This window comes from Rhipicephalus sanguineus, chromosome 6 (genome assembly GCF_013339695.2).
Source record: "Rhipicephalus sanguineus isolate Rsan-2018 chromosome 6, BIME_Rsan_1.4, whole genome shotgun sequence".
In the NCBI taxonomy this organism is placed as follows: Eukaryota; Metazoa; Arthropoda; class Arachnida; order Ixodida; family Ixodidae; genus Rhipicephalus; species Rhipicephalus sanguineus.
Window position 1 is genome coordinate 145,308,364 of NC_051181.1, and position 25,585 is coordinate 145,333,948.

At 44.5% G+C, this 25,585-nt stretch overlaps 1 protein-coding gene across 3 annotated transcripts; it reads right to left on the minus strand.

Moving 5' to 3' along the window:
* Positions 1-8,787: 8,787 nt before the first annotated feature.
* On the minus strand, positions 8,788-24,737 carry LOC119396672 (protein tyrosine phosphatase type IVA 2). Of its 3 annotated transcripts, none has more exons than XM_037663969.1 (6): positions 24,610-24,737; positions 19,768-20,067; positions 14,680-14,772; positions 13,692-13,822; positions 12,531-12,605; positions 8,788-10,388 (listed from the first exon to the last, which is right to left on the minus strand). In XM_037663969.1, the coding sequence occupies exons 2-6, from the start codon at positions 19,957-19,959 to the stop codon at positions 10,280-10,282; spliced, it is 600 nt and encodes a 199-aa protein (XP_037519897.1). In that variant the 5' UTR covers positions 19,960-20,067; positions 24,610-24,737; the 3' UTR covers positions 8,788-10,279. The 3 variants fall into 3 exon arrangements, with proteins under 3 accessions (XP_037519897.1, XP_037519898.1, XP_037519899.1); XM_037663970.2 differs by lacking the exon at positions 24,610-24,737 and adding an exon at positions 24,378-24,580; XM_037663971.2 differs by lacking the exon at positions 24,610-24,737 and adding an exon at positions 24,203-24,472.
* Positions 24,738-25,585: the final 848 nt, after the last annotated feature.

Consider the following 25,585-nt stretch of genomic DNA (forward strand, 5'->3'; position numbering starts at 1 on the left):
GTATAGATCATGGTGATTACCAGGCGTACGCATGATTTCTTTTAAGGCTCAGTGGTCAAAAGATTCAATCATTTTTATTGCAGAAAAGAATGCGTCATTAGACGAAATTCCTACAATTGTGGAAGGAAGTCGATTCCACTGACTGATAGTTCTGGGAAAAAAAGAGTTGCTGAAGGACGATGTATTGCATTTATATTCTCTTATCTTAATTGTGTTCGTGATCTTTGCGTGCTGATGTGTATTGAGGCCGGTTAATGTATACGTCACGGGGAATTCGAGTATGAAAATGATATATGCTGTGTAATAGCTTCAGTCGAAATGACGCTCTTCGCATGCTGCAGAGACTTCCATTTTAATATCGCCTTAGATTCCGTTGAACTAAACTGTCTGTCATACATGGGTATATTAAGCACATATATTGCCGCCATGGACTGAACTTTTTCTAATCTTTCTTTGTTTGATGCTGTTGAAGGTTCCCACACGCAGCACGCGTATTCCAGCACTGATCTTACGTATGTTTTATATAATAACTCCCGGGTTTGCTGTGGAAATGCACGTGTATTTCGTCGCAAAAATCCCAAACTCCGACAAGCTTTACCTACGGTATAATCCACATGCCGACTCAATGATAAAGAGGGGCAAAAGTAAACGCCTAGGTATTTGTATTCGCACACCATTTTTACCGGTGAGCAGTTTATTGTGTATTCGAATTCACCTGGACTTCTTTTTTTCTGGTGAACCTCATGCACACCGTTTTCTTAAGCTTCAGTTTCATTTCCCATCGCCCACACCATGCGTGTATCGCACATAAGTCGTTTTGGATCACAGATCAGTCAGTTTCAGAGGTAATTTTGCGGTATAATATGCAGTCATCTGCAAATAGCCTAATATGATATTGTACGTTTTCGTTAATCTCATTGATATAAAGTAAAAAAAGAAGGGGTCCCAGTACTGATCCCTGAGGCACCCCTGACGTAACATCAGTTATTGCAGACTGTTCGCCGTTTACAACTACGCATTGTCGCCTCTCACGTAGATATTCAGCAACCCATGCAATAACTTGGGGATTAATGTCAAAGCTGGACAGTTTTTGCAGTAATAAGTAGTGCGAAACGGTGTCGAACGCCTTCTGAAAGTCGAGGAAAATACAACCAACCGAAGAGTTATCGTCCAGTGCTGCTGCTAAAACATGTGTGTACTCTACCAGTTGTGTGACGCACGATAGTTCATGTCTAAATCCGTGCTGGTTTGAGTTCAATAAAGAATTACTATCTATAAGCTTAACAATGGCGGTATATAAAACGTGTTCAAGAATTTTGCAGCACACAGAAGTGAGTGAAATGGGGCGGTAGTATTGATAACGTTGCGCGGGCCAGATTGAGCAACCGATGCCATTTTCCAGTCAGTCGGGAGAGAACTGTGTTTTAAGGACTTTTCGTAAATGACTGTTCGCAATCTCGCGAAGTGTTGGCGATTTAGAAATCATTGTGATACCAAGCATGAACTATAGTCTGCAAAGGTCGGTTAGCAGTAAAAAAGACCTCAAGTTACGCACTTCTAGAGAGGTACACGGAATCATGCAAACAGAAAAGCAGAGTGCACAGAGTTCCACTTCAACTATAATTACACAGAAATACAGGCTTTTTTTTGTAGCCGCTACAGCAAGGAGTATATTGGTTCAGTCGCACAACACCATTTATATTGTAGTATGGGCAGAACACAACCTAAGCACGTACAAATAAAGCAAAAAAAAAAAAAAAAAACATCGAGCACAGTGGAAAACACGACTGTCGCCGAAGGCCAGTACCCCATTGATTGGCGGATTGCACTTCTCACACACGTAATAGGAACGTTAGGACGGCTTCGTGCATTAATGTGGCAATGGAGGGCGTATATACTACCATTTGGCTGTAGTCAACGCGCTTTCTTGGATATGTGCAACACTTAATTGGATATGTGCCGCCGACCGCCCATCCATACTACACTGCTAACGCCGCGACGGTGAGCCCAATCTCGCAACAATGTGTTGCGAGTAGGCCAAGTAGGCTGCACCAACATAACTGGACGGAAGGAGGCTTTCTAAAGACGACATTTATGTGTACACACGCGGGGCAGCTGTACCGATTGTTATTGTATGGACGTAACCCTAGTGGACGTGCGATACATCAACACGGGCACGCAAACCGTACTTACATCAAGTTCGATGGAGGCCTGCAGTTATTTCACTTTTATTTCACTAACCGTGATTGCCCCAAACTGAGGTTGACCGCCTCAACGAAGCTAAGGAAAAGGCAGCACCCGAGACGATGGCTGAAGGCAGCGTGGCCCTGGCGGAGGCCGAAATTAACGTCTTCCTAAAATGCGTCAGCTGGTCTGTCTCGACAACAGAGCTGCTGATACGCGAAACAGTCCGGCAAAACAAACCACGCACGTCTCAATACATAAGTGATGCTGGTAAATCGGTGATACGACAGTGATACTGAATGTATGGCCGCGAGCGGCCGTGCTGAACGTTACAGTTACAGTGGATAGGTGTAAACGTCTAACCTTTCACACCGACCACAAGGTGACCACCCCTAACTTACGTCAAATATTCTCAGGGACAGTAGATTTGGACCCCGTGGACAGTTACGTCTGGGCCAGGGGCGTAGCCAGGGGGGGGGGGGGTGGGTTCAAACCCCCCGCCCGAAATTTTTCAATTTTGCTTGCGTATATATACACGCACACATACAAACGCACGCACGAACATACATAAAGTATGGCTGAACCCCCCCCCCCCCCCCCCCGAAAAAAAATTTCTGGCTACGCCCCTGGTCTGGGCGTAACGATAGCGACGGCTACAGTTACGTCTGGACGTAACCCTAGCCGCACCGTTAAATAAAAGTGATGGTTCAAGTACACTTCGCCCAAATGACTTTCCAACTGTAAGCGATCGATCCACGCAAAGCACGCACTTACCACACATACACGTCCGCCACAGTACAAGCTGTGCGTCAGACAGACATTCACAAATCACGTAACTCATGGCCTTTATCTCATACTCGTACAGCTCGTTATCATATCTGATAGATTTGGCAATGGTCCACTGAACAGGGGGACATCGCAGGAACGAAAGCGGCAACGACTTGCTACGACTTCTACAACATACACAACGCGATCACGTCCCTACGGTCAGAGGTGGTTCTCATTAATGCGCACAGTTCACGCTCAATATCAACACCAGTACAGTAGTGCGTAGTGCCGTGCCTCCCCTGCCAGCACCCACCACGCAAGCCACACAAACGGGCCACGCAGAGCACGCACTTACCACACATACACGTACGCCACAGTACAAGCTGTGCGTCAAACAGACACATTTCACAAATCACACGTAACACATGGCCTTTATCTCATGCTCGTACAGCTCGTTATCATTGCTTATATATTTGGTAGTGGTCCACTGAACCGGAGGACATCGCAACAAAAGCGGCAACGATTTGCTACTTCTACAACACACACAGTTCTCGTTAATGCACACAGTTCACGCATTCACGCTCAATATCAACATCAGTACGGTAGTGTGCCTCCTCTGCCAACACTCACCACGCAAGCCACACAAACGGGCCTGAACGCTACTCTGCCGCCACCTACTTATACACTTCAAGCCAAGTCAAGCCGGTTTTAAGCGGCTATATGGGTGAACCGAACGCTTTGCCCACCTAACGTCTCCTTCCACCCGGTGGAAGGAGACACTGCCATTTATATAAAATAGAGTTATGATACGCTTTGGGAGGCGGGGGGGGGGGAGGTGCGAAGTGGTGAAAAGACAAGAGTTTTATTCATTATTGCTTCTTTTTACAAGAGCACATTTTCGCAATTCTCACCGAGTGCAAAACTGATTCGAAGGACATTTTCAAGTGTGAAAGAGTCCGTTCGAATGTCCCCTTCCGGATAAAACGAATGGTTGGATTGACACGAGTGCCATTGTTTGCTGCAATGCAAATGCTTTGTGCGAAACATTTGTTTATCAACTTGAAAAGCTGCGTGCATCCACTGATGCTTTCTTCGTGGCGGACAATGCAAGGCTTGTCGAAGTGGCCAACTAAACCCGGCATGCAGTCCAGGCAAGGCCTCAATAACGACGTCACAGTGAAAGATACACTGCATTAAGAGTTTCAAGGTTTTGAAAAAAAAAAAATGTAAAGCTGAGCAGGTCCGTGTGAAACCTACCATCAAATATGATGCCACTACCTATATTTCGCACACTTTTACCGCTAAATCACTACTATCTGAAACTCGGCGCATAAATCTTGCACAATGCAGTGCTATGTAGGACACGTAAGCGTTTCTTTTGGCTGTACGTAATGCCCGAAAGTGGTACATGTCTAGTTTTGCAGAAGCCTAACTGATACGTCGGACAAGGGTGACAAGGGCGCGCTACGTCGGTGGCCACGTGTTGCAGATCTCCCTTCTGCTGCGGGGATTTCTCTCTCCTACGTGCTTTCTGGACACTGCCATACACTGCTTTTGCGGACGCCAGCCGAGTGCATGCGCTTTCGCGTTAATACCCCCTTCCCCCCCCCCCCTCAATTATTTAACGGGGGCGCAAAGTCTGTAACATACTTTTACTCAGTCAGACCTGTTTGATTTTCGACGACGATGGCGGCCGAGGGCCCCTGATGTTGCATTCCAAGAATTCTTTTCATCTTTATCGAAGCCAGGGACCAACGGCAGGCCATTGCGAGTAGCACATCATCGCTTCATTTTCATTTCCATCCATTCTGAAGACGTCGTCCTTTGGACTCAACCACAGTGTAAGAAAAATACTTTCTTACACCGTGGAGCTCAACCGATTGAAGGGCTCTGACTCAACCAATGATGGGAGGGGGAGGACCTGCAATGAAACTGCCCCCACCCCCACCCCCTTCTTAGAGGAACCCTGCGCATGCCTATGGCCGCATCGGTTCACCTGGGCACACCAGCGCGCATATCAGGGGTGCAGCAGCCGAAATAGGATTTGGAGCAGCAAAATGTTGCTTTTGGAGCACAAAGGTCCGAATTTGGAGCAGGTTACGAAAAAAAACCCCGAATTTTTTAGCACGAAATCCCACATTTGAAGCAGTATAACAAAGAATAAGGCTTTCTTAAAAGAAAACCAAAATACGTACGAACCATTCAGCATCAGCTGATTCGTGCACCGTGCACGCGCGCGTGAACAATGCTCTAAAAGCAGTGCGTTAATGAGCCACCCAATAGTGCGAACAATAAGTCCACATTAGCAATTGCGGGACCATGTCCTATAATTCAACAGGCACTGCAAATGCTAATGTCGGCCTGCGAACCTGGTAACCTAGAAATTCGGGAGTGACGCCGCTGACGCTGCTAGCCACTTAACAGCGCCAACGAGAACTCACACGTCATTTATGTGCACATTTATTATAATTTCTTTGGCCAAGATCTGGGATTCCGTCGATCAACGGTTACAAGGGGCCACAGAAATCACTATCGTAAAGCAAGTGGGGATGGAGAAAAAAAATGTTGCAGTGGCTTAGCTCCTATGCCAGGATAACGTAGCGTTAGCAAAGGTTCAGCTATATCTTAGCTTTCCTGATTGTCTAGGATTAGCTTGATTATCATGCTCACTGCTGCTCCAATGACACACACACGGTATACGTATATGTGGCACATGTATATTTATTTTGCCAAGCAACTACTTCAGCTTCTCCGCTCTTCTGCGCCGTTGAGCAGCATTTGCGCTCTCCTTCTCCATGGCTATACCACACTGGCAAACGCCAGTCAGAGGCGCTATCAAGTGGCTCCAGCGCAGTGTCCGACGGCGACTGCACAGCGAAGGCGAGTAGCTGCGCGCGCGCCGGCGCCAATACGTCTGCCAAGGCTACGACGTCACTCCTCTGGAAGCGCAGACTGGCGGCGGCAAGTCGCGCGCGGCAGCGACGGAGTGCGCGGGTACTCGTCGCCGCCGGTGCGTGACATCACTGATCCTCGCACATGCGCAGCACGGCTCTTGAGGATCCATGCCAAACTGGCTAGGCTAGGCCAGTGTAGCTAACGCTACAAAAAAAATTGGCGTGCGTTTTTGTCCGTTTCTCAAGGCCGCAGAAACGCCATACGCACCAGCTCCAAATGATTGCCAATAATTTTTTAGACGTCAGCGATCATACTAATACTCGTAATTACATGGCGCGTGCGCGAATGAGTAATTAAGGAACAAAATGTGCTCTGTCCCTGACAGCTAGTACTCCCAGTGTACTGCGGCAAAAGTGGCTTAAAAAACGTTCTGGGCGCAATAAAACAAGCATCAGGAAATTTGAGAACCACTGTCCTTTTTTATTGCGACAGCAATTATACGGACACACTCGACGGGTTTTTGCCGTCATGTCCCGTAAAAGTCCAAATTCATAACATCACACTGCGCATGGTATGTTCTACCGCGGGTAAAAGCGCGCGAGTGCGGCCGACGAACGCGGCTGAAGGAGAGATCAAACGAGCCAGCCCATCTCCGTCGCTCGGAGGGCGCATGCGATAACACCAGTCCGCTCGCGAGGCCTGCCGTCGAAGCAGAGAGGAAACGCCCCGCCCGTCTTTAACGAGCATGAAAAGACGCGAAGGGGGCGGGTGTCCCTTGAGGAGCAACTTTGAACTTCGTGATTCTAAGGGCGCGGTCGCGATCTCGGCAGCCATCAGCGGGCGGCTCGTATACCCTTCTACGTGCTGCGCTCTCAATGCGAAGACACTGTGCAGAAAGAGCGTCTTTTTCTGGCGCTGCCGTATTGTCTTACACCAAAGTTTTTTAGAGTTACGCGCGATCGGATACAATAGTTTTCTGCCAGCCTTACTTCGTATAACATTACAATTTGTTACCATCGCATTCATTACTTCGTCCTTGCTGTGAAACTATGACTTTTTTTTAGGGGCGAAGCTCCTTAAGGCGGCACCCGTTCGTCCCTCGTAGTCGTAGTCGTAGTAGTAGTGCGTAACAAGTCTTACGCTTTGACCTCCAAGGTGGTGCCGGTGGGAGATTTTTCCTGTGCGTTGTTGAACAATAAAAAATTCGCAGCGTGCGCATTAACTAAAAGCCGAATTCTTCTGTCTCTTATTCCCCATTAGCAGCCATTGGCATGTTCCAGTAGGAAACGTTAGTAGAAGTAGAAGTGTAAGTGTTAGCTAAAAGCCGACTTCTTCTGTCTCTCATTCCCATTAGCAGCCATTGTTTACCTCCAAGGTAGTGTCTGGTGAGATTTCTCCTGTGCGTGATTAAACAATAAAAATTTTGTTCAAAACGCCGTTGATTGATGAAATAAACTAACGAAAGACGCCAGATGTTTCGTAAAAGCATAACGAAAGAACGCCAGATGTTTCTAAAGCAAAGCGAAAAGACGCCAGCTGCTTAACGAAAGACGCCACATGTTTTCTAAAGCAATGGTTTTCTAAACAATGAAAATTCACAGCGTACATGTAAAATTAAAGTGAGCTGCAAGTCGTCATAACTCATCGAACCTTTAGTATAAACGCGCCCGATCTCACGTCGGTGATGATGTACTGGGCAGAATTCACGGAAGATTCACGGTTTACCGATGAACCTCCGCAGCTTCGCCCACTCATCATCATTCACTCCGTGGATATGCTGTGATTTTTTTCTTTCGCTGGGGGGTTAGGGTTTGCGCATCTACATTGGAAGATGATGCCCCCATTGCAGATGACCAACGCGGCCTCAATTTCACGCTAAAATTTGCGCAACTGAGAAAATTTTGAAGCTGGTCGGGCATTTTGGCGCAATTTCAACAAATTTCACGGTTTTGGCTCAGCTTGGCACAAAAATAAGGAATCGTATCAAATTGGCGCAGCTGTTGCACCCCTGGCACGTGCAACTGCGAGAAACTTGGCATGCCAATCGCGCCACAAAACTGCAGTGGGCTGGTCCACATTGCACAAGGTCATTACGTGCTGCGAGCCCTCAAAATGAGCAACGTTTGCTAGTTAGTAAGTTTGAGCTGGTTTCCCATCTATTCACTAGGCGGCAATTATATCACACAAGTTGGGATGAATCACTATAATAGTACCATCCATACACCACCTAACTACTTGCTCCCACTAGGAAACTCCACGAGTCACTGGCCAGCATTGCATTAAATTACCTGCGATGGTTCCACAAAATGGACAAACCAGTTCACCTTTTCAGCATGAACGAGACGCTTCCAAATGCAGCGACCAAGTTTTTTCGTAATACATAATGTCACCACGAGCGCAATGAGAGTATTGAAAACTGTGCAGCCACAAAATCCATCCCACAATTTGCTAAATGCTCAATGCCAATCACTGATACAATTTAACATTTCTTTGGCAACTGCTGCTATTAATGACTGGGCAGTAGGGTAATGTATTTTGTGCTTGTAGGATATTAACGTTACTATTTATCCTCCATTACTTTTTTTTGCATTTGTCATGCAGAGTGGCTAGCTACCATGACGACAAACACTGCAACATCGAATGATCATAACAAATTATTAATCGTAACTTAATCATAACAAGTGATTAAGTGCAGCAAGTTGTCTTTTCATCCACTTTACTTTCTTCGCATCTGTATAACTACAACACACTTATAACGGTACAATGACCGTCCCCTATACCTTCCTTCGCTTTACTATCTCTTTGGTTATCATTAACGTATGAACCACTGATAACGAGCCATCAAAATTCTCTTCTTTTATTAGTCTACTACGAACTCGCCTCCAAACATGTCAACTGTCTAGTAGACTAGGACATCGAAAGTAATTCACACAGACACAGTTATCTGAAAAGATCTTTATAATCGCTGTTGAAACACCGTGAGTTAGTTTTTTTTCTTTTCACAAGGGCACAATCCAAATGGATATGTAAACAACATATTTTACATGACGTTTTGCTGCTACATCAACACATTCACGTCCCCGATGGCAGGCAGGTCTCCCTACACGCACGACTAGCCAGCACACCTGAGTAGTCACGTCGGCACGAATTAAAAAGGAGGGAACGTGAGACTTGCATTGAGCTAACTAAACACGACGAAGTCACAGAGAATGGCAAAAAGTAACAATGACGAGCAACATCAATGGCACTTTCTGTGTCGTGTGGTGGCTTCGGAGCAACTTTTCTCGACAGAATAAATAACTAATGGCGCATCATTAAAAAAAAAGTATTTTCCACGAGCATTGAATGCGACCATAACATGCTCGAGAATGCAAATTGAATCGCAAACATTCTTGGAGCTAAACGAGTTTTCATTGATTGGTCGGGCCAAGTCAAACGCTTGTCTGCCACTTGCAACACCACTATGCCAAAGTTTTGCTTAGGGAAAAACAAGGATAAGAGAACATCTACGGCTGGCTAAATACACCTCCTTTGTTCCTTTAACTTGGGCTCGTGCATTGTGGAGTAAAAGGGGTGTATATATGTAAACTGATCGCTCACGCCTTTGCAGCCGCCACAAAAAAAAAAAAGCATATTGCAAAGAAACTCGCCTAAATTAAAAGGACTAGGAAGAGGGAAAAAAGGAAGATCCCAGGATCGGCTCCAGAGACAGCTCTGGAAGGACTCCTCTATAATGCAATAGAAACTATATGCAACAATGAGGAAGAAAAAAAATAAGAGTACTCTAACAAAGATGAAGATAGTGTGATGGCGAGAGAAAAAACTCTGGTAAAAGCTCTGGGCACACTGGCTCTACACTTTGACATGTTCAGGGAGAGAAAGGAGGGTTTTTTTTTATACAACACAATGAGGATGTGGGAGAACGAGAGGAGAGGTGCACGAACAAAAAGGCTAAACGATTACCGCTATTTTGCAAAAAACAGTCCGAACGCATGCACCCCCGCATCAACCACCTCACCTAACGTTTCCGCAAAAGACGCTCCCTTGATCCTATCACCCGGCCACTCGGCGAATGGACAAAGACTGGCTGCTGCTGCGAGATTAGGATGTGAGCTATTAGAAGATGATGAAAAAAAAAGGGTGTACACTAAAGAAAGGAAGAAAAAATGATGCCAGGAAGTCAACCGAGGAGCGCTCCGAGAAACACTGGCTGAATGTGCAGCGACAGGGCGAAAGTCGCTTGCTGTCCCTCCCAATTCTCGAAGGGAGTTTGAACACGAGGGTGCCAACGCATCCAAGGAGCCAAGTGCCCAGAGTCTGAAGGAGAGGAGGCGGAATAAACTGCCAGGAGAGAGAGGTCAAAATGGTCGCAGCAACGTAGAAAAAAAAAAATAATAAAGGGTGGATCAGGAAGAGAGCGAGAGGGAAGCCTTCACTGTATGGTGCACTGCCGGTGCCCATTGCGCAGCCTCAACCGCGACTTGGGACGGTACTTCTCCAAATAGGAGAGCTGCTTGGCATTGATGGCTCCCCGTCGTTTCCTGTAAGAGAAATGCGAGAAGAGTGAGGGCAGCGCCATGCATTCCACATAGACAAAGTGTAATCAAAACATCCACAAGAGATTTATTTATTTAATGAAGCATTAGCTGCTCATCACAGACAAAAATCACCCTTGGGAAATTCACAGGAACCTTTTTTATCATAGTCACTACAGCATCGGTGCAGTGTAGTCCACTTACACATAATGACACCAGTCCAACAATATTGCTTAAAAAGATGAATTTCTGCAAGATTTATCAATTTTACCATTGTCCCCATGGAAAAGCAGACCATATATAATGATATAGTTATCAGCCACGTACTGGATACAAGGATAGAATTCTGGTTGCCCAGAAGGTGCTTACTACAAAGATTTGAAAGTTCCATAAAAATAAAATAGTACTTTACAGAGAATGATGTGAAAACTTGGTACAAGTACTGCAAAGAGGCCACTGTGGAAAAATCTGAAGGGGCGTTGCCTGCAGAAACGTTGTGCTATCATTGCAATCACTAGAGGGGAGAGCTTGCTTGGTCTCAGCCGCGCCGGCTGCGGAACACCTGGCAACGGTTTGTGACACGAGTTTTCACTCATTTAAACATTTGTGAAAGTCAGGGCTGGCTAAATGCAAGGCGATACCCCTCGAGGTAAAGCAGCAAATTCATAGGGACTCCTGACATTTCAAGGTTGGAAGCATGACGAAAAAACATGGGCTTTTGCAGTAGACGACTTCAACGATCCTGAAGGATGGAATTCCAGCAGTTTAGACATTTCCTTAATTTTTACTAAATTGAAGGAAGCTTGTCATCCGGACAGTTTTTCACGCTGATCTCAGATATATACAGTAAAACCTCATTAATTCGAACTCGGATATTTCGAAATCCCGCTTAATTCGAAGGGTTTCTGCGGTCCCGTATTTTCCAATGTAAATCTGAGTGGATATTTTGAACCGGCGGTCAGCGCCAGCCCGGTTAATTCGAAAACTTTGGGTGCCTTGTGCCAATTCCCGATCCCGATTTCGCCGCAACTCCGTGGAAGCGACGGCCATTAGGAGCCACAGGGCAATGCAGTGCAGCGATATTAATGTGTGACAGTTGAAGCAACCCAGCCTCGCTGGTGCTAGCGCAAAAAAAAAGTAATAAAGAAAAAAAAAAAAACGCGGTCTCGTGGTCAGCTACAACGTGCGCCTGCGGAAAATATGACGTGCTTCACTGCAACACAGCGGTGACACGCGGGCAGCATGTCGCATGCTTCTCACAACGTCAGCGCGTCATGATTTACCCATTTCTTTTTTGGAAAAGAAAAGATAATAAAGGACGACCTGACGGAATTCGTGATGTATGCAAACCTCCGACTGGCGGTTGCTCCGGCAATTTGCGCACTGGCAATGCTGGCGGAGTTCTTGCCTGTAACGCCTCCTTCGAAAACTCAGTTCGAAAACTTCAATGATCATGTTTTCCAGCCAGAACAGATCGCGGATTCCGTCACACTGGCCATTATCATATTCTTTATTTTACCAGAAAGAATGGGCGAATGGCCGCATTATGACGCGCTGACGCTGCGAGGAGCAGGTGAGCCCGCGTGTCACCACTGTGCTGCAGTGAAGCACGCCGTTTTTTCCGCAGGCACGCATTTCAGCTGACCACGAGACTTTTTTTTTTTTTTTCTTTCTTTTTTTTCTTGCGCTGACAGCAGCGAGGCCCGCCGTTTTCGCGGGTTTGCGGCAAAAATGGGACCGGGTATTGCTGGAAAACCACCCTTGGAGCCGCAAACTAGAAGGCCAAACGACCACCTCTGATTACTTTCAGTAATTCAAAGTTCCTTGCATCCCGCTTTTTGTATGTTTCGTTAATTCGAAAACCCGCTTAATTCGAAAGTTTTTCACAGTCCCAGTGACTTTGAATTAACGAGGTTTTACTGTAAATAATTTTTAAGTTGGCTGAATGGTTGCAGAGATAATCAAAATTAATCACATTGCTTGAAGAAAGAAAGAAAGGCAATGTAAGTGAACATGTGGGCATTATCGAGAAGCACACTACATAGTAGAACGTGATTACTGCCTCACTCAATACACTGGTCAGTAATCAGAATTTCAAGAACTGCAGTACGCACACTCCCCACACATCAATGAGAGAAGGATACTCACTGCCTTATGAGCTCCACAGCATCCTCGTAAGTCATACCTAATTCAATAAGTGCTAATGCAACCAATACAGGTGCCCTGCAAGTAAAAAGAACGCAACGCCTAAGACAACAGTCGTGCAAAAACATGGCACGCGCGCAGACACACACACGCCAGTGTGCTGAACGAAGCATAGATATTGATATTGTCAATGTACTGGAGATAAAGGCAAATAACGTTTTCCGAGGAGCACCCCAGGATACCGCACAAACAGGCAAGCCACAATCATAATGTGTTAGCGCTATGCCCAATTCTGAAGCATAAATCATATTCTGAACTAGAATCTTTGGCATTTTACTAAAGTACTTAAAAGGATTGTTGACACACTGCCAAAAAACAGGATACCTGAAATTTTGGAACTTGCCTATACTGACATCCCGGGGAACTAAAAGGAATGTCCCCGCTTCTTACTCTCTCTCGTCTTAGACTGATCTTGTTTTGCTAACCTGCCTCTCGTTTCTTGCAAAACCCTACATGTTATATTAAAGTCTCCTGCAATCAGCCTACCATGTCGTAACACCACATAAGCCGCAGACCTCCATTCCATGACAAAGCTTAGTGCTTTTTTCCCTCTTAATTCATATGATAAGCATGCATATGCGTAAATCAGAATACAGAACTACAGTTTCTTGTGCTTCACCAATTTGGCATATGAACAGATGTTAACAAACAGTGTCTAAAATAATTTTTGACATGCCTTGATACCACAATATCCTTATATGGGTGTGGGAAACAACACAAAACCCACGGCAGTGTTCTTCACATGCTGAAGTTGCCCATGTGAACGTCTCAAAGTGCCAATGCCTAATAATCAACTATGCATATTTCTTACTAAATAAGAACTAATTTTTTTGTTGGGGCACGAATTAACTCTCCGTTGCCAGAAATAAGGGTGAAAAAAAATAATAAAATTTTTTTTTTCATTTTCTTTGGTGCAGAATGGGTATGTGGGTTTAATCTCTGCTGAATTGTCATGCACTGTTGTCAAAATTTTCAAGTTATTTCTTTTTAAGTGGCAGAGGACATACCTATGGCAAATAAGTGACCACAACATGACAACAGCTGCACAACACTCAGCTGTGTGCCACTTTTTTGTTTTTTAAATGTCCTGCCACACAAACTCACCTGCCCAGGCCGGCAACGCAGTGTACAGCTATGCAGCAGTCTGGGTCCTCTTTGAAGCGTTTCCTGAGCAATTGGAACCACTCCTCCACAATACGTGCTGGGGGTGGGGACCCATCATCAAACTGCCAGTCCTGCAAAACACACACACCGCAATGGCTTCTTATTTAACGTTTCCAAGGATTACAAAATATCGGGATGAGCAAGCACTGTAATAACTGTCCCTAGTTAAGGCTGTTGCGCTAGCGGACATGCGAAGGCGAAGAAGCCACAATGTCCTTCGTCCAAGCAACGAATCGCATCGCCCGCTGGCTCCCCAAAATCGCGGATGGGCATTTTGTGCATCGGCAGCGTTTTAGTCAATTATATCCGAATGTCTGTTGTACCAGAATCCGTTGTAAACGAAGCTCAATCAATGGAACAAATACGGAGGTCGGCATAGCGCCGCAAATTGGTATTTAAATCCGAATGTCTGTTGTAAACAGATCCGTTGTAACGAGGTTATACTGTACTACTGCAACTACACAATTGCCGACAATGTTTACGGCTCTCCAACTAGTGCGAGTGCTTGCAAATCTTGACTGTAGGTTAATTTTTCAAACGATTTAGTATAAATTCTGACCACAACTTTTCTTCAATATCACTACACATGCCACAGAACCAATGTGTAAGAAGCAATACTTTTAGATGCTACACAGTATTCTGGACAAAACCCAGACACAGATGTTCCACGCCACAAATGAAGCTCTTCTGAACTAAACTGCTATACTAACTGCCACTAACAGTGCACCTCAAGTACTACTCAGCCTCCTAATTGGGTAATTGCAGGTTATTTTGAATGCATACCACTGTACAAGTCTAAAGAATGTTGCTGTCTTGTCAAATCTACCCAGCTGTTGCAGTTCACATTTTGAATTCGTGAGATTCTGTTACGCTTAAATGAAAACCTCAAGAGGACACAGCGAAAGTGAATATCAACACAACTACTTACCCACACGTTAATGCCTTCCTTCTCAAGCAAATCCTTCTGATAAGTGGCTTCGCATACCCTGACCACATCCTTGACATTCCTTTTCTTGAATTCCTGGAATTGAGCACAGAACAAATGTGTGAACAGGAAAAAAAGATGCTGCAAATGGACAGTCCAATAACTAGTTACCAGTGTCCACTTTAAGCTAGGCATAATAGGTCAACAAAAGCAAGTTTCTAACAATAGCATCAAAGCAGACAATATATTGGCTCAATGAGCTTTTCTTGATGCAAATGTGCAACTGTGTATGTTTGCTTAACGATATGAGTGAGAACCAGTGCTGTTGATAATGGTATCCAACTGGATAAGTTGGTATTACAGTTCATCATTAGTAGACCACACTCCACTTTGAATTCAAACATGTGGAAGACCTTTTGCGATGGAACATGGCATCAGTTGCATTGGGCGTTAAGACAGTACCGTGGCCTCTATGTAAAAAAACAAAAACTTTTAATGGCACACATTAACTGGCAGGCATAGGACAATCACTGCACGATCAACCAATACTATAATCTCCGCAGAGAATGGCCCACAATTCCAATACCACATCTTAAACATTTATTCAAGGCTGTATACAAATATAATGATTTACCAATTACCAGTATCCAGAAGGCCTTGCGGAAATAAAAGTAGCAAGGGTGTTGCCTGCACACACGAGACCAACACCAAGCACAGAAAGTGCACTGAAACTGTTTCAGCAAGTGTTAGTAAAATGACAACTTGGTCATATGCTGCTCTCAACCATGCCACATTTAAAAGGTGCTGTAAGCACTCAGATGTGGTAAAATATGACCAACAGAAAAGGGGTGAAAATATCCTGCATATCAGCCTATGTAGACATGATTGTAATTGACGGTTTTTGACGGTGAGCGGCAGACACCACAAAAATGAGATAAAAGGGGCGTGAACAACTGAAAACCAACGCTTAAACTTTTTTTTTCTCAAAACAGGTGATCTGTGCAACGAAACAAGAAAAAGAAAGACTAGTAGTGGTGTATGTTGTAGTATCAATATACAAAAGGACAATGGGAATCAGTGTTGTGATTTGAAATAGAGTTGACAATCTTTTACCAGCTGTACTACATGCACATTTCATTTATTATACCTCTCAGGGCCAGAGGCATTACAGAGGGAGAGTGGTAAATCACAAAGAAGAATAGAGCCTGACTATACAATGTTAGCTATGGCACTGGAACTGCTCATAACCGTTAAAGGAGCACGGACACGATTTTTAGACATCACAAATGGGACATTTTTAGTTTCCTTGGTATGCAGTGTCAATGCTCTCCACAGACCGGAGTCAGAGAACACATATAAAATATTTGAATTTGACTTTGAAGTTTTTGTAACTGAGCATCTGCAAGCCAGCCCCACTGCAATAAACATTATACCAACGAGTCAACACAGTTCCCCTGAGTTTGCGAGCTCTGCGTCCTGCATGCAGCCTAAATTGCAGAAGTCACTGTCGGGTCACTGGACGACAATTCACCCATCGTTGTTTATGTGCACCACGAGCAGATGACGGATTTGCTGCTAGTACGTCGAGAGTCTCTGTATCTCCGTGACGTCACACTGCTATGAAACGTCACCGAGAAGCCACCCCCTCGATAACGAAACCGAAAGTGTCTTTTTAAAGGGACACTAAAGGCAAATAATTTATGTCAGAGTGAAAGCTCAACGTATGACAACGTCTAAAACGGCAATATTATCAACAGCAGTGCCCTACTTACCGAGAAATTAAGCTAAATGTATCACACGATGAGTGCCACGAGCAGGACATTTTGGAAATGATCCCGATGACATGATAAGAGTCTGACTACAATTAATCACTCGTAATCAGAACTAGCTGCAATAAAAAAAAAGAACCTTCCGTGCATCAAGAGAAGTAATAAAATGCTGCTTGTTCATTTCTGTTTGATTCATGAAAAAAAAGAATATCTTTGGCATTGCCGATGGCAATGCCAAAGAGCTCTGCCATCGGCAACGGTGCGGGGTGTTCAAAGGTTCCGTTTTCGCTGAACTGCGCTTTGCCCGGCGCCTGGCTTCGCTCATGCGGTCGCGTCTCAATGGTAGTTTCGGTATCGCGTACTGCCGCGTGTGTTTTGCGTGCTCACGAAGTCGCTCTGACAGAAAGTTCGACAAAATGCCGCATGCATGTGATGTTGCCGGATGCCCGAATGGTGCACGCCGCCAGTGCACGCCGCCGCGCAGTAAAGGCGGGCAACGTTGGGCACGGCAACAGTGACGTTAGAAAAACCACTTTCAGGCGGGTGATTTGAAATGCGCTAACGCGATGCGGACAACTTAAATGCGATTTTATTTCAAAATAAGCACTTCCTTGGCACAAAAGTAGCACTACGAGGTTTCTGGACCGCTATTTCAACAATCAACGTCGACTTAATACTTGTCTTTAGTGTCCCTTTAAGGTAGCAGCAATTAAATATATTCGATGCATTCCCAGGCACCACAATACTCGTTTTAGGGTTCTCGATCCCAGTATTTTTATTCAGAGCAATAATTTGAAAATTTGTAAAATTCGTGTCAGTACTCCTTCAATGTCTACAATGTCTGCGGGGAGGTTACTCTAGTTGCGCAAGGTATGTGGCAAAAATGACTGATGGAAGTACACCGTTTTGCATGAAACGAATCCGACTTAGTGATGACACGATATCTTCAGGCCTGTAGAGAAGAGTAGCAGCCTCAAAGAAAGTAAACCTTTGGTGGCAACAGTACTTTGTTGGAACAGTGGAGGAATGTATATGGGCACTTTCATTTAGGTTCCAGTCTCCATAAGATACTTTTGCTTTTATTCCATTATTGCTCTTCCTTGCCTGAAGAGGGGGCCAGTAAATAGATTGTTAAAAAAAGAAACAAATCGCAACAGCCTCTACCCCTGTAAAGCATCTCCGAAAACAAGAATAAGATCCTGTATTTAAATATAGCAGTGTAACTGTCACAGGGCTGACTTCTAAAACAGTGGCCAAGTGGGTCAATGTGTTACAGGTATTTTTTTAAATCTGTCACCGTCATAGTCATGCTGCTATGCAGTTCAAGTGGACAGCTGTGTTAAGATTCAAATAGCTGTGCCACAGAGTGGGCTCCATAGTGGTGAAAGTAACTTGTCTACAAAATGTACATGCAGCGGTGCATAACAATTAATATTTCAATAAAATGTGACTTCTTTAAGGCAGCTTTTATTCAAACCTGTCACACTTGGCATTCTGTAACAGATCTGGCAATTCAGATATCCTACTTTTCTCGTCAACCTTGTTGCTTATTGAATCTGGAAGTTGTATGGCGTAACTGATTGCTTACAATGCAGTGGTACACTGTACGGGCACACCAAATAAAGGTAAATAATTATGAGCAGTTCTTGAGGATTCCTGTTGCTTCATGTGCATCAACTTGACTCGCAATGACTCACAACCACTTCCATTACAAGTGGGAAACGGCTATAGAGAGTCCATTTTTTGCAGTGTACGAACTGTCAACACCAGAAAAATGCATGTCTAACAACAAAGTTTTATTTGGAAGAAGCGGACCACATAATTTGGCAAGAATGCTGCTGGATGCATGGATTCTTTTGTCAATGTTTCTGTTGCCATAAAACACAGCAATCAAGATATACGCAAGTAAAAACTTCTGTTGTTTACGTGCCAAAGCCACAATATAATTATGAAGCACACCGTAGCAGGTGTCTCTGGTTAAATTAAGACCACCTTGGTGTTCTATAATGTGCAACTAAATGAATGTACAGTGGCGGTCAAAATATTACGGACCATGGGAGCGCATGGCAGACAGCACCAAGGCGCCTTCTCACGGCTGCTTGCGAAGCTCTAGAGCACGCACTGCGCACGCACATCCTTGTTTACCTGCTGGCCTGCTCGTTCGCTCGCTTTAAGTGCGCGGGCGCCGGAAAGCCAGAGAAATCGCAAGCTGCCGCTGGTGCCAGGCAAGTCGCCGCGGAAGCACCGAGCGATGATATCGTGACGAAAATATGTAACTTGTACTGGCAGTGCTCGGTGCACGCCGCACTCTACGATTTGTTCGCAGACGCTCCGCAGCGTGGAAAATACGCTTTGCGTCAGTTTGTCTCAAATCGACATATGTGATAAGATTACCCAGCAGCTTCCACTCGCGGAACTCATGCATGCTGCAATTTTCTTTTTGTGGTGCTCGGTGCAACTATCCTGCGCCCGTTCATATGTGCTATATAGGAAAGAAAAAACTTGGCATCGAGCAGTTTGTAGCACAAACCTACAAGAAAAACTCACATGGGTTAAAAAATAAAGAAAATTCATGAGAGCTCATGAAAATTTTGTCCAGACCAGGGCGAAGTTTTTGCCAAGTAAAAAAGTTTTCTTTAAGGCAAATCGCTCGGGGTTTCCGCGGTGACTGCAGAAGCGGCACCTTGCGCCTTGTCTGGCGTTCTGGTGCGCGCGCACTTGAAGCGAGCGGACGAGAAGGCCGGCAGGTAAACAAGGATGCGCGTGCGCATTGCGCGCTCTAGAGCTTCGCAAGCAGCCGTGAGAAGGTGCCTCGGTGCTGTCTGCCACGTGCTCCCATGGTCCGTAATATTTTGACCGCCACTGTACACACGTGTTCTTTGAATTTTGCCCTTATCAAAATGCGGCTGCCATGGCCAGGAATGAAACCCATGTTCATGAGCTTAGTAGCTGCTAGGCTATCATGGCAGGTCAGAAAAGTTGCAGAGGTGTACAATATTACGAAGAATGTGTGGGTATATCTGCAGCATCTACACCTTATGAGACGTAGATGCCGATGATGTAAAACGCAGATAATGCAGTGGGCACTTCAGCCATGAAACAAGCAGTTTTAGTTCACGGCAAGGTAGTCGCTGCACAACTTCCACTAGTATGAACGCAGATGCTGATGGCGAGAATAGAGTGCAGTCCACTCGACTAAATGCCATACGGTTAGGTCTAAAGGTCAAAAATGGAAGCCCGTCACTGGCCACAAAGCACCCAAAAATGTCGACATAAACGAAGTTTCCCCAGAGGCAAGATTTTCAGTAATGTTACTACTCACCTCCAGGAAGGCTGGCACGGTGGCGTCAGTGGGGCGGTCCGTGATGAGAAAGCGCATGTTCTTGAAGTCGATCTCGGAAGGCCCCGGCCGCATGGCTGCCGCCTTGTGCCTCATGGCTGGTGCGGACATGGCACAGCGGCGCAGCACTGCACAGTCAGCCAGACCGCTTACCCCATAGGGCACACAGTACATAGGCAGAGGGGCCCCTTATTTGTGCTGTGCCAGGCAGTACTCGCCGCTCGAGCCAAGCACTACCTCCATCCAAGCACGGCTGCCGCTGCCCTGTACGCCTGCTGTCGCCTGGAAAAACACCAACGACCAATGAAAAAAACAATGAGTTTCCCCTCTACATTTGGACCATGTGCATTCCATTCAACCAGAGTCACGACACCCACGGGGCATTTTCTCCAAATAGAGTAAGTCTTGAGAAAAAGCCTGTACCACTTACATATGCAGCATCACATGCAATCACGGACAAACAAAATGTGTGCAAGAAATCATGAAGGAGCCTTTCACAACTAAACTTGAAAGTGTGATCACGCACCACTACTTATTCGGTTGCCAAAAATGCAGGAAAGAAGGTTACAGCTTCTAGCCAGAAATATGGCATTCCATCTCACAGCCTGAACGTCCAGTAAATATGCCACATAAACTCCGGAAAAAAAAAATAAAGTGCTGGGAACAATTTTAACTAAAGCCTTATGGGCAGTTCCAATACAATGTACTGAGTCAAGTAGGTTTTTAGCGACTAACAACTGCTGCACATACACTCAATATTTGCAGAGGAGTATTTAAACAAAAGCCATGGAGTGACAAAGAAAGGAATGACTGTCATACTCGACCTGCATTTGTGACCGGATCAACAAACTAGATGACATTTGAGAGCATGCGTAGATCATTTCAAAGTGAATACAGCACACTGAGATGCAAAACATCTGGTTGTCTTCAGTGCACGTGGGTATCACCGGTTATGCAACAGCCTAAATCAAAGGCACTAAACACGGTTTACACTGAACAGAGCAACGCTTATCATTTCTGTGGTAACATACTTGGTCGTACGCACACGCAGATGCTTCTCCAAGCACCTCTGAAACCACGTCGAGGTTTGCTCATCGTCAGTAACAACCTGCCATCTGGCTGACATTCTGCAGTTAAACTTGCACGATTTGATCTTGAACTTTCCCTGTGGATCGCATGCAAAAACTAATGTGAGGTTGTTTACAAGCACTGCTAACTACTTTGTGTGGTTTTGAAGCACCAAAGAAGCTGAGAAGCCAAATTTTGATACAATGGAAATACTGATAGCAAACCAACCACAATTTAAAATTAGCCGACACTCCAGAGCTGCAATAATACTTTTCGTTAATGTGGGTTAATTTTCCAAAGCTAACTAAAGTAGTGATCTGAATTATCGAAGTATGTGCTCTTTGAAATAAGGTCTGCGGTAAAAAAGATGCAGTTTCTAACGCCACAAAACTGCCCAGTGGGTTTACAAACGATATCGTAGCATAAGGTTTCAGATTAATTTTGACCATCTGGGTTTCTTTAATAAGCACCCTAAAGCATGGTACACAAACATTTTTGCATTTTCATAATTGAAATGTCGATTCAGGAGTGCAATGCCACGGCCATCATGGCACGCACAGGATTTCCGGTACAGGTTTAAGTGCACACGCTGCAGCTTGGAGAACAGAAAATGCTTCGTAAGGATTTACTGTTTTTTCAGACCTTGTAAGTCGACACTGGAGCGGTCACTACACCTGCACTTGCATCAGTCTAGAGACTACAATAAACAGAGAATGTGAGTTAGTGACTTAAACCAAACCCATGATACAACCTATGATAAATGAGTGTTCAGCAAATGAGTGATATTTCAATAATATCAATGGTATCTGCATTACAAGAAGAAAAATTGCGCAAAAGCACATATTAAGGTTTAAAGGTATTGTGAAAAGGCAGGTTAAAAAAGAAAACCACAAAAAAATTAATCCTGAACTGCACTTAACAACAATATTAGCTGTCCCTCGCTTAACCTATAATATTTTAAATGTGTGTGCTAGCATTTCGTACAAATGTAACACTGGAAGGCAGACACAAGCAACAAAACAGGGCTACAGATATGTCTTCATTTTTTCTTTCAAGAAAAAAACCTATAATCGTGCCATTAACAAAAATAAAGTGCTCAACGAATCATTTATCGACCTCAAATGATTAACTGTTTCACTTCAGTCTCTCTTTAATGTATGTTGCCACTTTCAAGAACACCTTTTGAAGAACGTACGTTTCCCTTTTTTTCCCCCTACATTTCCGAGGTCCCTGTTTACTGTGGACTATTTAGGAAAAAGAATTACGGTTTCATCGTAACCCATTAAAAACTATCAGTATTTTTCCAAAACGTTCCTGGGAGCACACAAAATCAGAACTGAAAGCTTCCAATTCAAGAATGTGTAACAACTTAAGAGAAATACTGCTAGATATGGACATTAAGTTACATCACTTTGTTGCGAGCTACAAAATCATAGGGAAGAATTTTCTCTCGCCTGATATTGAATTCAGCAAAACTTTCTACTAGAGGTCTACAGGTAGTCCCAGCATTCCATTAATGCTGAAAATTTCAGTTTTACAATGCTGTAAACCAAGTAAAATGATGCAAACAGGAGAATATTTGACATCTTGAAGCAAGCAGGCATTGAACCTGGTTACCACACGACTAAAGTCTACATTTTAAACCGTTGCAGGAAGTCTGAATTTCAAATTGGGACGCTAAAAAGGTGAGAAACTGCACTTCCATTCACGTAAAAAGAGAATGTGCTGATTCCGAGGAGGGCCAAGGCTAATATTGTGATGAATTTAAGACATGTGAAATGTGTTTTATAACCTGGACATATACTGAAACTCTTTGAAACCATTTCTCTCGAAACAATTTTTTGCATTCTACTGTTGCGCAAAATGTGATAACTTCCCTTAAGTACTTATGCATGAAATTCAATATTGTTTTTTTTTCATCTACCTGTGCAATGAGCTAGTATACTCTTATGGATGGTAACTTTTTAAACTGCGGGCGATTGTTTGAAACTAATGTGCGGGCAGTAATATTTCGCAGTATTTTTATAACTCACTTTAGCTTATATATATATATAGCAATTACTGTAGTTCAATGTTCTCATTATGTGCCTAGAAAGTCACTTTTCATTTACGCAACTTAGTTCTAATGGCACGACACCCATATTTCGGCAAAATTCTACACAGAAAAATCTGACAGTTCGAGTAAATTTTTTTTCCGTCTTAAGTGTCGTAAACTATGCTTTGCAGGATAAAAATAGAACTGCAACTTTCGAAGGTGGTGACAAATCGTAAGCATGGTGCTCTTTCAAAGGTTGCTTTGAAAGTCTGGACTACACTGTGCTCAGGGCAACATTCTAGCTTCAACATATCAGATACACTAAAGCTAGCAAAATTGACAGTTTAACTCAAGGTTACCTTAATGCTAATCCCAAAGCCCCATACCATTAGTACCGTACTTTGGATGCCTACACTAAATTAGAAAACCCGAATCTTCTGCGTGGAGCACACACTTTGAATTGATCAAGCAGCAATTGAGTAAGAAACAGAAACCAGTAGGCAAACAGATTACTTTTGGGGGACGACAAACCAGGCAGTCTTGGTTTTGTCTGCTTGCGTCACACAGCAATTCAAGGTTCGCTTTCTTTTCACAGATAATTACGCACAAAGAGAAGGACGGAGCCTTCATCTGCCTAGAGGCTTAGATTGAAATCACAGCTGTCAAGTCGCCTAGAAAAAGCTGGTATCGCGAACGCGGTCCTGGATGGGCAAATACTGACAACATGCTTCCGTACGTTCAGTACAAGTCGAAAACAGGGCAGACAAGCAGGGGTAAAGATTACGAGATAAGAATCGAGGCGGTCAAAATTTTTCTTTTATCAGCGCGCGAATAATAAACTGTCGCGGAATTCTGCAGCGAAATGGCCGATACAAACACACAGACTCAGTGAGACGTTCGGCGTACTCGAAACGAAGATAATGAAATGAAATATGAAACAGGCGTGGGTAAAAAAAAAACAAAACACAAAAAAGGGGGGCCTTTTTGTGAGAAGTGGAGGTTCGCGACTGATAAAACGCCGAGGCTGTCAGACAAAGCAACGCTGACAAGGAACTTAAAACGAGGCTTTGCACGGCAAACTCGTTCGGCGCTAAACAATGCGCAAGAAACAATTCAGTGCCTACCGATACCGTTACGCCAGAAACACCGCCCTTTGAGTTTTAAGGCGTAGCCGGCTGTCTTTTTCATACAAGTAGCAGAAGGCGTCTCGCCAGGAGCCGAAACTTCGTCGGAACTGCAGTAAAAGGCCCGCTACGGCGAGCTTGAAAATGACGTTGCGAAATTCTGGCCCAGCAAAGTCAAAACTGCGCGTACTTGCGACGTAATTCGGACTCCTGCTCGGCGCACATCACGGATGACGACCAACAGCGTTGTCAAAAGGCGAAGCCACAAACTTCAGGCGGCGTCACGCGCAATGCCACCGAATGAACTCACTACTCGCTGCGCACTGCGTCGCACATTCGAGACGCGTAAACAAGATGATACGCACATAGGCCTGGCGGCTTCTTCAAGAGTTGCGCATCAAATCACACAATCGTCAACCGTTGGTAGGCAAGTGCCAAAAATACATTATTTCAGGCGCATCATCCACTAGGCCTAGCTCTCAATGACGAAACGGTGACGCGCTGCCTGGGCAAGCACTAGACGGCGATTTGCCGTACCGGTTAGGTGCCCGTGTGTAACTTGCACGGACTTCAACTGATTCAACAAGTTATACTTACTGCTGCGTCGCTTTTCATTGAAGCCAGAATGTGTCGGATATTTCCAGCACACGCTACACATCAAAATATCAAGACGAAGCACATGGTTGCCGCTCGCGCTTGACGCACGGCTAGGAGACTAGCTGGAGAACAAAACTTAGTGAAATATGCGTTCGATGTGCTTTCGTAAAATATGCCGTTTTATGTAGAAAGGGGACAAATATGAGCTGTTGAAACTTGTACTTACTGAGAAAAGTGCAGAATAGTTCTTGCAGTGGTTATGGTTATTTCCTAGAATTGCCGAAACCAGAACTATCAGAACATTTTTGTGTGCGTGCCGCGACAAAGGGTTTGCGGTGATCAACTGACTGAACTCAGATCACATGCACCGATTGTATTACGAAAAATAAAAACAATAAAAAGATGATTTCCAGTTGCGCTGGCTGACGAGCAATGTGACACGACCACGGTGGTACAATTATTCTACCACAGTTGCGAGTCATCGGCACCTATTTGGATACTGCGTATATTTGTATTAGCGAGGAAACAGCTTCATTACTGAAACACAGAGGCACTAAAGATTTGTAAATTGCCACAGGACCACAAGGGGACAAGTTATTCAGGTTATAAACCACGGCGTACGCATGAAAGTCACTCTAACGAAACCAGAACCATAGCTGGAACAGCAACACTGCAGTAAAGAAACAAAATATGTAAATGTAAGGTTTTAGAAAAAGTGCAAATAAATTTAGTTATACTACTTCGATGGTAACTCTATGCTTGAGCTCAAAATTTGCTGGTCCTAACGCAAACCACGTGATCATACAACAACCTATGTAGCGTCGACGCCAGCGTTGCCAGATGGTGAAATTCGGCACCAGATTGGGAAATTCTGGTGAAAATTGGGGGCTGCTGGTGTTGAGGTGCCAGAACGGCTACACCAGACAAAATTTGGTGAAAAGTGGTGAAAAATGTTGGGGAATGGCTTGTCAATACA